Source organism: Capra hircus, chromosome 24, assembly GCF_001704415.2.
Source record: "Capra hircus breed San Clemente chromosome 24, ASM170441v1, whole genome shotgun sequence".
NCBI classification, from domain to species: Eukaryota; Metazoa; Chordata; class Mammalia; order Artiodactyla; family Bovidae; genus Capra; species Capra hircus.
This window is the reverse complement of record NC_030831.1, coordinates 56818589-56833914: the sequence shown is the minus strand read 5'-3', so window position 1 is coordinate 56833914 and position 15326 is coordinate 56818589. Positions and strand designations below refer to the sequence as shown.

The 15326-nt window shown below is 46.1% G+C and overlaps 1 protein-coding gene across 1 annotated transcript; it reads right to left on the bottom strand.

The window, feature by feature from the left end:
* On the bottom strand, positions 6396-15104 carry ST8SIA3 (ST8 alpha-N-acetyl-neuraminide alpha-2,8-sialyltransferase 3). Its single transcript, XM_005697280.3, has 4 exons — positions 14590-15104; positions 13036-13155; positions 10074-10631; positions 6396-7166 (listed from the first exon to the last, which is right to left on the bottom strand). Exons 1-4 carry the CDS (start codon positions 14766-14768, stop codon positions 6884-6886), a joined length of 1140 nt encoding a protein of 379 aa, XP_005697337.1. The 5' UTR covers positions 14769-15104; the 3' UTR covers positions 6396-6883.

The window sequence follows — 15326 nt, the reverse complement described above, 5'->3', positions numbered from 1 at the left end:
CATCCTTCAGAGCCAGTTGTTAAACATTTAGCATCACACCAAAGAGCTAAAGCTGTCTCTTAAACCCACAATAGGGAAAAGAGAGGCGATCTCTAGTATCTCTGATGATGAAAGTCTTTGCATGTGCACAGCTATGGAAGGGAGCTTGGCCAAAACTTCATTAGGACGTAATGTAAGAGTAATTCAGGAGTGAAAGTCTCTCAGTCGTGTCGACTCTTTGTGTCCCATAGACGATACAGTCCCTGGATTTCTCCAGGCCAGAATACTGGAATGGGTGGCCTTTCCCTTCTCCAGGGGATCTTCCTAACCCAGGGATTGAACCTAGGTCTCCCGCATTGCAGGTGGTTTCTTTACCAGCTGAGCCACCAGGGAAGCCCAAGAATATAGGAGTGGGTCGCCTATCCCTTCTCCAGTGGATCTTCCTGAACCAGGAATCGAACCAGGGTCTCTTGCATTACAGGTGAATTCTTTACCAACTGGACTATCAAGGAAGCCCTTCATTAGGATGGAGGGACCTTATTTAACAGAGGCTGGCACCAGGCAACCAGTGCCAACTGACCACCCCTTTTATATTCAGCTGGTTTTAGAACTTTAGCTTCTTGTTTTGTTTTTTAGTTTTTTTTCTTTTTTGATTGGTTTCATTTTAACCTGAAGATCTTTGTATTTGGGGGCACTTCCTGGAGGTTGAGAAATAAGACCCCTTTAAAACTATTTTAGGCTCTGGGAATGACATCTAAGTAGAATCGGAATGAATTGTTCAACTCTCCTATTTCTCAGTCTGCCTATTTTTAAAGATGAGTGACCTGAGATCGCGCTTAGTCTGAACCAGAGTGACATGTAAAGAGCTGGCCTTGGGGTAAAGTAGTTTAAAGCTATGTTCCCCACTCTGACTGTCTTCAGGCCTGCATCCATTCTGACAAAATTGACCAGTTACTGTTCACTTACAAATTAGTGACTGGTCAATTTAGCCAGAAGAGTTGAATGGTTGAGTCACTGAGACTGTGTTTCTATTGTCGTGATAAACCCAGGGAGCAGATCTGATGATAACTAACTGCATGAGAGGTGACAAGCATTCAGCGACTTTGGTCAACATGGTGTACGTGACTTCGCCCTATATTTTTGGTTCCCAAATTGTGGCCACATCAGAATTACCTGGGAATCTTTGTAAGTGGTCTTTTATTCCAGGACATTCTGAGCCACAGGTCTAGAGAGGAGAGCAAGGATGGTATTAGCTCCTCCCCCCTTCCAGCTTGGCTTGCTGGTGGATGGGTAGCAAATCCAGGTCCTCTCCCCACAGCCCCATTGTCATCTTAAATCGGAGTCAGTTACTCGACAACAGGCTCATCACTGTGATTATCCATTGTAATTAACAGCAAGAGAATGAGCTTCATTGAGGATAAAAACATCTGTTCAAACACATATATCTTCAATAAGTCATCACAATAAAAAGAAATCTTAAATACTGCATGATACAATAATGACATTCTAAAATGTTTTCCACTTTAAATGTTAAATCTATATGGCAAAGTAACCACAGGGCCCAGACAGGACCAGCAGGTAAACACAGGGGCTCTAAGTCCCCAGCACCCACGACCCTCGGTCTGGGCTTTTCAGCCGCACACACGCACAGCCCAAACTTTCTTTGTGAGCCAAAGTATAGTTCTATACACTCAGAGAGAAGTAGAGGCGAGACATAAGCTTTGGCTTGGCACATTCGAACCACTGCGGGGAAAAGGGTCCAGAATTATACAGAAAATGGCCGTCTCATCTCACACAGGAAGACCCAGCCTCAATTATTCATTGTTATTTGCGCATCTTCTCAGCATATTGAACTAAATGCAAGAATGCGAAGTCTGCTCTTGAAACTACTTATTACACGGAAAGGCACTGACAAAATGTACTTTTACCTAGAGTCCTCAAATGAAAATTTTACATACAGAAAAGTACATAACCGCTCTCAGCATTCAACTTTTAAATTATGCATACATATTACTAAAACAAGGTTTTATTAAGATGAATAGATTATTAAGATCCCAGCTGTCAACTGGGAACTGTCAGTAACTTCACTGTGGTTTACCAGATTTATCAGAATCATCATTTACCAAGTAGGTTTCCTCTCATGTTAGGGGAGAATGTAGATTATTACTAGTGGACTGTTGTATACCTAGGCAAGCATCTTCTTTTCTGTTTTGCATTGAGAAATAATTTTTAAGTGGAGGGAAAATCTTTTTTCCTCTTTTTCAGCTTTTCTAACTTATTTTATTTTCTGTCCCTTGTAGACCCCAGACTATAATCACTTTCTCTTTGAGCCCACTTTTATTGGATGCTGATGAGCCAAGAAGTGCTAGATGAAGAGTCAAAATTTCTCCACTGATTACCTGTGCAATCTTGGGAAAATCGCTTAACCCCTCTGTTTCTCCATTTCTCATTTTGGAAAGTCAAGGATTAGGACCAGAGATATTGAAAGGCTCTTCCATTTCCAGTGTCCTAGGTCTCTAGAATTCTGTCCCTGCAGCCTTTGCCCTCAACACCTCTTTGCTGACTAACTGTGTCTAATAATTAGAACTTTGCCCAAGTCAAGGAGAAGAGGGTGGCAGAGGATGAGATGCTTGGATGGCATCACTGATTCATTGGACATGAGTTTGAGCGAACTCTGGGAGATAGAGAGGTTACAGGGAGGCCTGGCGTGCTGCAGTCCATGGGGTTGCAAAGAGTCGGACATGACTTAGCAACTGAACAACGGCAACAACCCAAGTCAAAAGAAATGCTTTTCTATTCCTCTGCTTCCCCACCCAGTCAGGTTACTTCCAACGTTCACATCCGTGGATAACTGGCTAACTGGAGGCCTGGGCACGAGGAGGCCAGGGGACCCTGTTCCTGCACAGCCTGGCTGGTAGCGCCATGGTCAGGGGCCTGCCATCAGAGTCACACAGATGGCCCGGTGGTCACAGCCAGCACTGCTAGGCACACACACCTGTACCACGGTCAAGGACACTGAGGACACAGAAGCAAAGCAGAGGAACTGCAGAGGTTTAAGCATCAAATATGGAGAAGATTTTCTGGGTGTGAGAGGGGTTCTTAATACCGCACTTTAACGCTGTCTCCCCTGGATCTGCATGCCCTTACAGGACACCCAGAACAACTGGTGAAAACTGAGGGAGTAGCATTAGCAGGTTGTTAAATACTTGTGGGTTTCTTTTTGTTTGTTTTTCTGTGCAACTGAATCGGTCATTTGTGTGGTGTCACATGTAGACAGACTTGGGGGCTTTATGGTGATATTTATTCCAATAGTGAGGATGGACTCTGCCATAAGTATCTGAAAAAAAGAAGTGTTAGTTGCTCAGTTATGTCTGACTCTCTGTGACCCCATGGACTGTATCCCTGCCAGGCTCCTCTGTCCTTGAAATTCTCCAGGCAAGAATACTGGAGTGGATTGCCACTCCAGGGGATCCTCCTCCAGGGGATCTTCTTAATCCAGGGCTCCAACGTGGGTCTCCTGAATTGAAGATGCATTCTTTACCATCTAAGCCACCAAAAAGAAGAAAGGTTCTGACAAAAGGATGCACTTAACCTATAAGCAATAGAGCAAAGTCAATGGGAAAACCAGGGGTTGGTACGTGTGGCTGAATCAGGAAGGAGGACCCACAGGCCTGTCTGCCCATGCCACTGCTGTTGAACACACAGCCTTGGAGACCCTGGCTGTTTATACCACTGCCTTCCTAATCTGGGCTCACAGGACCCACCAGCTGTTTTGGTCGACAGTAGTTATATAGGTTTAATCTTTGGAACTGTCTTTAAAAACAAAAAAGACTTTTTGTATCATCAGCTAGAGGCTGTTTTTCTCTATGCTGAAACTGTAGTTCAAGGGCATAACTAACCAATAAAAATAACAGTAAAAGGTGCCATATATTGAGTGCTGACTACATGCCGAAAACTGAGATAAATGCTTTACCCACGTGCTGAATCTAGCTTTTTTTTTTTTTTTTTTGCAATTGAAGGATAAAGCCTGCATATAAAGAATGGGTAAATTATGAGAATTGTGGTTAACCACTATGGGAGGGCTTGGGATTGTCTTCAGAGATTTTTAAAGACAAAGGGAAAGGTGGTCTTCTGGGATCAGCTCCAGGAAGTCCTACCTGGGAACAGGAGATAAGCCTTATCTCTCTGTCCTGGGTCTGGGAGACAGGTCTGTTTCCTCAGCATGTTGAGTTTTTGTGAAAGTGATGGATGAAATGATAGTGGGAGATGACAGAGTCCTCTCAGAACTCTAGGTTAAAATGGAGCCAAGAGTGAAGTGAGATTTACTCAGTCTCCCTGAACTTAAAGAAAAATCCCCAAACTTGCCATTCTGATGACAGCTAATAAAAATGGTCCACAAATAGAATAATAAACTGGCTTTAGGGCTTCTGCTCTTTTGCTCTTTTCACCTGCCTGGTTCCAAGTGTCCACATATTTAGTGAAATCTAGTGGGCACACTGGGGTTAAAACTCCAGAGTCAGGATCTGGCCCATATTCCGTTCAGTTCAGTTGGTCAGTCGTGTCTGATTCTTTGCAACCCCATGGGCTGCAGCACACCAGGCTTCCCCATCCTTCGCCAACTCCCAGAGCTTGCTCAAACTCACGTGCATCGAGTTGGTGATGCCATCCAGCCGTCTCATCCTAATATTGGCATAATCACTTAGCTGCAACCAAGTGAACTAAGTGCTTCGGAAGATCCAACTGAACCCTCCCGTCAGTTTCCCATCTCCCTGTGGCCCTAACAGAGAACAGCACCAAGACTGTAGTGCTTTCCTCTTTTTTTTTTTTCTTTTTTAATGTAGTACTTATCGTCTTTAAAGTGATAAGGGAATAAGCATGTGGTTTGGGTGCCCACCAAATTGTATCATTGCATTTAGAAGTGTTTTGGATATCGCCCCCTCTAATTATTTCAAGCATCGAGCTGTTTTAGTGGCTTCCCACTTCAAAACACCCATTCCGATGTCTTCCTGTCTATTTGGATGATTGTCACTCACACAACAGAGTGAGGTGTGTCACCAGTGGTAACACGTTTGGACCTGTGTGACTTTTCTGTCACTGGTTAGTATCTGGATCTATGGAAGCTGCCCTGATTAGCTTTCTGGGAAAAATTAGAAGAAAACAGCCCTCTTCAGAGCCAGGCAGAACATGAGCATAAGAACTGCATCTTTCCTTATCAAATCAGACTTATATTTGGTTTGATTTTCGGCATGATGGTACCTTCCCAAGGAGGGGCAGGGAGCTGCTTACTGAACAATAGCAATGATTTTAAACAGTATTTGTAACATTACAAGCAATCTAGATGAGATTTCTGGAAAAGAACAAGCTACCCCACCCAAATATATTATAAATGTGCTTGACTGGCATTTGGAGAGAAGAAAGAAACTCTTATTAAAATTTAACATCGACTTGGCCAGACTTTGGGCTGAACTGGAAGAAGAGAGTGCTGCGCGGTGAAAAGCTGGGGACAGGAGTGATGTGATTTCTACTCCTAAGGCTGAAAGGGGAGCAGCTGGTGAGCCCCTTGCAGCAGGCCCATGCATCTCCAGTTCCAAGGGTTCGTTTAGTACCAGTCTTGCCACGAAACAGTGGCTTTTCCTTTTGAAATGCTAGATTTGCAGAGCCGATTTCAGTGGAAAGAGGGAATATCTGATGTCTACCATCGCCTTGGAGTTCTGGAGCGGTGCTGATGGACGTGGTGACACTCAGGATGACCTCGCCTCAGTGCCGTTCACATGGGGGCCTGGCCAGCCTCAGAGCACCTCCTCTGCTTTGACCCTGCTGGTTCTCAGAGGCCCTGACCATAGTTAAAACACTTTAGGGGCCATGGGATCCATAACAACTTCTAAGTACTCTCCTTCCTTCCCCTTCTACTATAAGTACCAGACTCAAGCTGACTCCCCGCCTCTACATTCTGAGGGGATTCCCAGTCCAGTGCTTGGGTTGGGGCTGTGGGAGGCACTGCGCCCAGGCTGAAACGCCCTTGAAGGTGTGGCATCAGGATGATTTGCCACAATAGCACTCAGGGTCACGAGATGAGATGCCACCCGCGCCACAGGCTTTCTTAGTGATGGTCAAAGATGCCCTGGATCACGTGCCTCCCAGCAGAGAGGAGCGGCTCTGCTGCAGGATGGCTGCATGGAACAGCGAGAACTTCCCAAGGGGCATTTCTTATAAAAGGGACCGCAAGGGGATCCATCATGACCTGCTCAGTTTGTCATGAAACATCAGTTACCCAGAGCCTTGAACGTATCAATTACAGATGCAAGACATACAAGCAAAGCGATTTCAACACGACTCTCGGCCAAATATAAAAGTCCATGGTGGTGGGGCCGGGAAAGTGGTTGTAGGGGGTGGAAGGGAGGGGGTGGGAGGGGCAGGGGGGAAGAGAGAGGAAGAGAGAGACGATATTCGCAAACCATTTTTTTCTGTTTTCATTTTGAAGAGTCTAATCCCACCCAGGCAAAACTGAAATCCTGCCCAAACCTCTGCCCAGAGGCCTCTGATTGCAAGGACTCTATCTGAGCAAAGCTGTAGACACTACAGCTCTAATCCTCACTAGAAAAAAAAAAAAAAAAGAGGCAGTTTATTATTAAAATACAAACTTGAAAATACTTCAAACCATTTCGTTAGCAGCAGAGTTCTCAATGCAACAGTCCCTTTATCAATCAAGTCTAGATCACGATGCTTCAAAGCTTCTGTCTTGCTAAGACCCTTAAAAGAGCAGGGCAGAGGGAAGAAAAGACTCCTTTGCTCTTAAGGGGCAGACGGTCCTTACGAGAGACTCTCTAGGGGTCTGTTCTGACGGGCTACTCGGCGTGAGTCGGGGCACTTTTAAACAGGCCGTTTGGCACTTCCCGTTCGGTTCTCAGGCACAGTGTGACAGGGTCAGCTTGGTGAGCCCTTCCCCATGCATTCGGTACAACAGCTGGAACTCAGCCGGCAGCTGGTGGGACTCCTGCCACTTGGTGGTAAATTTGGTTCCTTTTTTGTCATAGTAATGGTACGGAAGATCTTCCCTTGTGTTGGGGTCAAATCCAAAAGGCCAGAATCCATACAAGTGGATCTCTTCACAGACTGCTGACGCCAGGGTGTACATGAGAATACCTGTGCTCAGCCGTTTGGGTGACAAGTGTTTGTTTTTCCAATACCTGTGGAATAATAAGTACAGGTGGATTCAGAGGCCAGTGTTGAAGGTTTCCGTCAGACGAGTCACTGTGACCAGTTGAGGGCGGGGAGTGAATTTATCCAAGTAACTTAACCAGTACTGCTCTGAATCTATCTTGAAGACCACAAAAATCCCCTCAGGGCAGGGCCATCTACTTTGTGAGATCCAATGCCAAATGAAAATGTGGGCCCTTATTTAAAAAATACTCAAGAAATTCAAGAGGGCAAAGCAGAGGATTAAACCAAGTGTCGGCCCTCTGAGCGCGGGCTCCTCTGTTACCATGGAAGTCCCACGTTTGAAGCTGTCCCTGCCCTGTGTGCTTAGTCGCTTAGTTGTTCCAGCTGTTTGTGGCCCCATGAACTGTAGCATGCCAGGCTCCTCTGGAGCCATGGAATTTTCCAGGCAAGAAGTACTGGAGCAGCCCTGCTCTGGGTTGTCCTAAAGAGTGGTGTCTCTGAGTCCCTGCAATGCCATAAAAGCCCACCAATGGGAACGGCCATGCCTCTCATGTGTAAAGGGCACTTGGGAGTAGGGAGCAGGTATTTAATCTAAGGGGCCCTCCTCTGTCACTTCCTTATCCAAACTCAGACATTAAATCTTTCTTCGTGGGTTTGAAAAGATTGTGGGGCCTTATTTTTTTCTACCCTTTTGTGAAAACCACAATTCCTGTTCCAGTGTCTTAACCGAGGGCTTCCAAGTCCTTCTTTGACGTGCCAGAACCTAAGAAAAGTATTTACACACTTCCTGAATTTGTAAAAAATGCTATACAATGGTTGTTGTGCCTTCCGTATTTAGACAGTAATTTGAAGCCTTGCTACCTAAACTGCCAAGTATCTGAGACTGCTGTGGCGTGAAGGTGTGTGTACATGTGCAGGCATGTGCCTCTGCACTTGTGACTGGTGTGCAAGCATACTCAAACTGTTCATGAATCAGATTTCCACAGACTGTACTTCCTCCAAGGTTTTGTTGAACCACTGTGTTTGGTCCAAGCCCGAGTGGGTCATTCTGGCTACTCCACGGGCCTCCTGATAGGCTGGGGGCCAGGAGGGCCACACAGGCTGCTTCCGGAAGGTTCTATCACATGCAGTTAGACCCTTCTTCACTACCTGAAGGCTTCACATGGACATTCCCCTTCCAGGTGAAATTCACAAGTTCAGTCTTTGTTTTCATATTCTTACCTAAGGAGTTAGAATGACTTCTAACGATTCTTTCGGTACAGCTGTGCTTAAATGGAGCGAGAGGGGAGCAAAATGATGAAGTCAGAAAGACCACAGGGCAGGTTGGCAGGAAGCCTGGCTTCTAATTCTGGTTCTGCCCATTTTGGGCAGTGATGTTCAGTAAATACCTCGTTCTTTGTACCTCAGTTGATACGTCTTTAAACTTAGAAGCTGGGTTTTATTACCTCTTAAAAAGGTAACCATACATCCTCGGAAACTGAAATAGCCCCAGTTTCTGTCTGTTATCTTTGTCGTAATTCTTAATACTGCCCTTTTTCTTTCCAAGAAGAAGTCCCAGCATGGACTATAAATGCTGGCATCAGCCTGCCTGTTAGATACATACCAGCTGATTACATGATCATTCCTCCTTACATGAGAGGTCAACTACAAGATCTTAAATCTGGAAGCTGTTAGAGGACTATAGGATGTCTACTATGTACCCATCTGCGATGTGATGAGAGTTTTAGAACCTTTCCTACCAGCCCTCCCAGAACCCACTCTAACTTGCAGTAACACCCAGAGAGTATGTGAGGGCATTGGGGCTGCTCGAATAGGGGACATTAGAGGTGAGGCGATTTTCTCAGATTATTCACAGAAAAAAATTCTGCAATTAATTTTGTTTTATAAAATTCCCTTCATTTTATAAATGTGTGTGTGTGTGTGTGTGTGTGTGTGTGTGTGCACACGCTCAGTCATGTCCAACTCTTTGAGACCCCACAGATTACCAGGCTCCTCTGTCCATGGAATTTTCCAGGCAAGAATCCTGGAGTGGGTTGCCAGGCCCTTCTCCAGGGGATCTTCCCAACCCAGGGATCAAATCCAGGTCTCCCGCATTGCAGGCGGATTCTTTACCATCTGAGCCACCAGGAAAGCCCTTAAATGCCTGCTCCCATTTCTGGCTGCTCATTAGAATCATCTGGGGAGTTATGAAGACATACCAAGTATCTGAGCCGCTCTCCTTCCCCACCAGACAAATCACACTAGGATCTCTTGAAGCAGAGCCCAGACAAGAGTATTTTTTAAAATCTCTCCAAGTGATTCTGAGGTATAGCCAGAGTTAAGACTCATCAGACTAGATGAAAATACTGCATCCTGGTTAATCTGTCTTTCAAATTACAGGGGGATAACAATGAGCTGCTAAAATACTTTTCACATGTTTTGGCACTCAAATCTCCAGTGATAAAAGCCGATTTTACAATTTTGACTTGTCTAGGTGGTTTTCTAATCTTGGCTATCTGAAAAAAAACAAAACCACCCATCAAAGAAAAAGGAACATTTAAAGTCAATTGCATCTTTAAGAAAACCACTTGATTTGTCTACTTTAGTTGTTGGCATTATTGGGACGTAGCTGTCCATTCAGAGAAAATTATTGATTTGTGGTGATTTCCATGACTGCTTGTTAGGCTTACCACCACGGAAGGGGATGGGGGATGGAGAAGCAAAGCTGATGAAACACCAGTCCTTCCATTTGACACTTGGTTACCAGCTGGGGTAGGAGATTGAACTTCTTACCTAGAACCATCCGTTCATTCCTTACAAAATGTCAGAGTGTGTTCTAGGGTACCATGCTAACCACAACAACTAATCAGATAGCTAGCTCCCACCCCCAAGAGATTACGACATTGATTTGCCATCTGGTAGGGTGTGAGCTAAAGGCAATAAAACACACACACCTGTTGACATGCTGCATTATATTTCCAGGCCAAGCCAACTGGAGCTTTAACTGGCCTCTGTGTTCAACAAAAAAGTCAACTAATGTCCTGGTAACAGTGGCCGACGTGTGGAAGAAAAAGGCAGGGATCCAAAGAATGGCCCCGTCAAGCTTTTTCAAACTGAGAAAAAAGTTGTTACGGTCCTGAATGGTCAAAAGGTTGTTGTAATATTTTTCCAGGATGCTGGGGTTGAAGGTGGTAAGGTTGGTTTTCCTTCCAACATCTCTTTGGAAAGCCTCCGTAGGGGCGAAATTGCAACGGAAAACAAAATCTGACTTATCTATCTGTGGTCCACACCGGCTCCCTGTCAGGATCCCGCTATTTCCAACCACAGCGCAAATGTTATAACGCTTGTTCACAATGGGAGACACATCTGGAAGCAGTGATCGGAAGTTATTGCTAATAGAGAAAACATATTTATGGCTGGAATAATCATAGTGCATCAGTTGTCCAATCCGAACACTATTCTTGGTCAAAGAAAAGTTTTTTATTACATCGACATGCTGAAGAATTTCTTGCCTAAAATAAAAAGAGATTCATTAAATGTATCCCATTCAAAAGAATTGATTTTCCATCTTAGGTCTTACACTGTTTCATTCAGGCAAGAACTGTAGGCACACTGAACCCAAGAAAGATTATACATTCATAATAATTGAAGAGAGAACTGCTTCAGGATTACAGACATGCTCTAGTCTCTCAAATTCTGGGTGTAATCCTAAGGCTTGTAAATGTGATTTATGGTTTTCAGTAGCTGATTCTTTGGGGTTCTGCTCTACCCGAAAACTGTATTTGATCAATGGGGAGGCATGGGCCAAATTGTGTCAGAAGATACAGGGAGACAATTTACACAGACCACAAGGAGCTCACATTAATGCACAAACATTGGTGACTTACAGTTTTCAGCTAGGGACTACTTGTTTGCTATTGGGCTATAGTGTACAAGGAATATAAAATATCACTAGTGTCCAAATAGGAGTCAAACAGATATGAGTCAGTATGGTACTATCTATTATTAAAATATGAAAATGGTAATAGCAGCGGGAGTAGTTGAATATTTAATAGAAATGAGATGATAATCTCTTTATTGTCCTTTGAATAATGAAAAAGGAATCTTTTTCTACTTGATTATATAGAAACCAAATTAAGTTAGAGAAACCTAATTCTTTAGAAAAAGAAGCTATTGTAAATCCTGAAAATATGTGTATATTCTAAGAATTCAGAGGATAAACAGGCACGGGTGATACTTAGCACCAATTCCTGGTTGCTTTCATGTTGAGCATTAAGTAAAATTAACTATCTCCTCTTAAAGTCTCTGCTATTTAAAATACTTAGGAGAGCTCGGTCATGTGTTACTCTGCTACTAGGTTCTCCAGTTCTAAGAAATCACATTGAACTCCTCTGTCTTTTGCCTAAAAAAAAAAAAAAAAAAAAAATAGCAGGAATGAAACTAAATGCTTTGCATACTATCTCTTTACCTGGAATCTTACTTTTTAAAAAATTACTTCAATTTGTCAAAATGCAGAGCGACATACACTGAAGGCTTTAAAGCAAATTTCCAAAGTTACTAAGTGTTCACTGCAAACTGTTACAAAGGTAAAAGTTTAAAGTGACACTGGGCAAGTTAATTAAAGATTACCTAATAAATGGATTGAAAGAAGGGAAGTTTTGAGAAGGAAATATTGTTCTAATTGGTTATTTGGATCACATGGCCTAGTGTGGGGAGAACATTTTTACTGAGACAGAAATATGTTTTGGGAAATATATAATAAATTTGACAATTTTCTGGGCTGCTTAGAAAATTAAGTTGGATTAAAACCACAAAAGTTAAAAAAAAACCTTCAGAGGTTTAGAATTAATCAATTATTATCATGGACTAATTGCTAATTAAACAGTGTTTTAAAAATTTTAATCATAATCATATGACTTTATGCCAGCTTTTCAAGTAAACATTTTCATGTACCATGGATAGCTACTGAATTTTAAAAAATTCTATCATTAGATTAAAAGTGAGATAACTAGAAATTCTATGACCAAAACACAACATCCTAAATAGAGTGGTAAAATAAACTTTTGTAAAATAAGTATTCATACCCCTAATGAATACACTAGATGGCTCACATTCCATTTAGCAGCATAATTATCCCACCAAGAAGGAAGAAGTAATGACTTATCTGGGATTGCTAAGACTAGACCAGAAATCACTGAAGAGAATGCATACATTCGCGTAAATCTCATCCTTCTTCCCCTACCTCAAAAAAGAAAAACAGAAAAGAAAGGAAACACACACACACACACACACACACACACACACACACTCCATGTATAAATGAAGCTGCTGTAAGACAACTAAGAGTAATTTTGGTAGCTTTTACAACATATTAAAAGCTATAAAAGTTTAATACGAACAATCAGGTTAAAAAACCAAAACCATACTTAAACATCTGCATATATTTGGGCTGAGATTTTTCACTAGTAATTTGTTGGGGATGAAGTATAGTGTCTTCTGTATTTCAGTGAGACAATACTTTTTTACTTTTTTTTTTCTTTTTCCCAGTGAAGGGCAATGAAAATGCATTGGGTGGTCTTTCTGTCATCAACTTTTTTTTAATAAATGGCTTTGGCAGTATTAGCCATACATGTTACCTATAAACCATGGTGCTCAATTAAGCTCAAGTTAAGGAGAATACAGGAAATATCCCTCCCCCATCTTTTCAAATTGGCCTTATTGGTGTTTTCCTTTTATGAGGGGGCACTCCATAAACAGAAAAGGGTTGCTAATCAGCCTTTGTGCAGTCAGGCCAAGAAGGCAGTGCAGATACACCTCGGGTTGGGGAGAGTGGATTTCTGTTGTTCTGTTATTATTTCGTTTTGTTTTGGTTTTGAGCTCCAGAATTCAGAACACCTCCTGGATCTCCTATCCTACCTTTGATGTAAAAACGCTGTCCGATTAAACGTCCACTTAGGTCTGGCTTGGAGTTCATGAGTCACAGAATGCGGAAAGGGCACCAATGACGAATCTAGAAGCTTCAGCGCAAATTGCGACCTGGAGAGGGGCATGAGTACACAGACAAACGCGCTGGGCTCCGCTCGGGGGAGCCAAGGCAGCCATTAAGGTCCGGCCGGATGGCAGCGGGGCGGGGACGGTGGTGGTGCGGAAGGCTAGTTGGCGCAGGCCTTCGGTGACATCCCGCCCCAGAGCCCCCTGCTCCTCTGGGCCACCTTCTGCTCCCCACACACACTCAGGAGGAAGAGGGGATACTGGGGAAGCCCGTCTCCATTGTCCATCCCTCCGGGCGAGGGAGAGACCATAAAATGGCCGTCTCGCGGAGAGCAGGGCCGGGAGCCTGGCCGCGCCAGGGGGACCGAAGAGTCAGCACCGCGGACAGCGGCCGCGCCCGGGCGGGAGGGCCGGGGAGTCAGCACCGCGGACAGCGGCCGCGCCCAGGCGGGCCGGGCCCGTGCCGCCCCCGCGCCGCGGCCCGATTGATTTTTGGAGAAAAGGGCAGATGAACCCAAGACCCTGGGGAAGGCTTGGTGGGGGGTGGGTTGGGGGATGGCTCCTTCCTTAACCTCTTCCTTCCCGAGCCTCTGTCTGATTTCCCCTTGACCGGGGGTCCTCCGGACGCCCGCTCCACTCCTTCCCTGGGTTTCGCACCTCGGGTCTGGCTGAGACCACAGGGTGCAGTTCGTATTCGCCACCAGCCCCTCTTGGAGGCTCTGTTGGCAGAGCTCTTGTTGGGGGTGGGGGTGCGGTCACAGTTGGGGCAGAAGGTCTCCACGAGCTCCGCCCGGCGCCTGCCTTCTCGGTCCAGCCTCGCGCCCGGCGGTGACTTGGACCCGGGGCGAGGGGAGGCGGCCCTTAAGCTGCTCGCTTCCCGCAGAGGGCGGGGGGGATTGCGGAAATCCCGGAAAGAGTTGAGGGGGAGGGGGGGGGCGGTGGGCGATGGCGGGGCGGCGGGTAAGGATCGAGGTCGAGGACCCCAGGGGCTGCAAGAGAACAGACCCGAGCCTCTTTTGATGGCTCATGGGTGGGGGAGGAAAGCAGAAAGCGCGCCAGAGGAGTCCGGCGCCTGCGCCATTAACTCGCCCCGGTCCGTGCGCGGGGTAGGTGCTCACCGCCACGCATGTCCATCTCTGCATGCCCACTCCCAGATACACACAAGGCCTCTCCATCCACCATCATTCTCCTTAAACCACCTTCCCCACCCCCCCCCATTTTTGAAATGGGGAAAGGGATGCCAAAGAAGAATATGAGAATGCAATCACTTTGATGAGGACGACGTCTGGATATTTTTTTAAAAAATGCAGGAGGTGGGTGGCGGTGGTGTTAAGAATCAGAGAGAGGCATGGAAGGACCACGCAGTTATCTTGCCCAAAGTGTCTCGGAGAAGGCAAAACACCCTCCCTCCCCCCACCCCCCGACCTCCCGCCCCCATAAACCAGATAATCCGCGGGCGCCCAGAGGCCCCACACTCACCGGAATCCCGCGTGGAGCATGTACATTCGGGGCGCCCCCGGGTTGGCGTACTTGGGAGTGGTGAAGATGCTCTCCTTTTTCAGGGACACGTAGCTGATGAGCGATAAAATCAGCAGGGCGACGCTGAGCATGACCAGCCCCAGCACACTGGCGACCCGGGCCATTTTGCAATTTCTCATCCCGGGCCGGCTTGGGATCAGGAAAAGCGGGGAAATCGGTCCATTGAGCGGCCAGCAGCTCGCTGGCGTGTCAGTGTGTGTGTGAGTGTGTGTGTTCGCGCGCGCGTGTCAGCGTATGTGCCGGGGGGAGGGGGACCGGGCAGGGGAGCCGCGCACGGGCCCCGGGGTAGGGGTGGGCAGGAGCCCCAGAGAGAAGCCGGGCCCGGGAGGCAGGGGCGAGCGGGCCCGCGAGGCTGAGCAGGGAGACGGAGGGTCTGCGCGGCGCCGCGGCGCTGGAGCGGCGCGCCGTGCGTCTCCGGCCGCCGGCTCAGGCTCCCCCGCGCGTTTCCAGCGAGGCTGCCATCTCCTCTGCCGCCTGCAAGACAAATGTGATTGGAATAATGTTACAGTTCGATCTAAGCACAGGATTTAATTAATGAACTCTAATCTCCCAAATAACCGGGGGAGGGGAGGGGGAGGGAGGGGTGAAGGGAGGTGGCAGAGAGAGGGGAATTGAGGCTTGGAAGGCTGCAGCCCGCGTCTACCGGGCCTTCCCCGCCGAGCATGCCGGCGAGGGCG

What these genes read in the sequence shown, in the direction of transcription:
- ST8SIA3 (XM_005697280.3), bottom strand. Translation starts at nt 14,768, where the DNA reads ATGAGAAATTGCAAAATGGCCCGGGTCGCCAGTGTGCTGGGGCTGGTC. An exon ending in ATGCTCCACGCGGGATTCCG is followed by an intron (nt 13,156 to 14,589) that starts GTGAGTGTGGGG and finishes GCCCCTCTCCAG; the next exon opens with GTCGCAATTTGCGCTGAAGC. An exon ending in ACAGCGTTTTTACATCAAAG is followed by an intron (nt 10,632 to 13,035) that starts GTAGGATAGGAG and finishes TTTTTATTTTAG; the next exon opens with GCAAGAAATTCTTCAGCATG.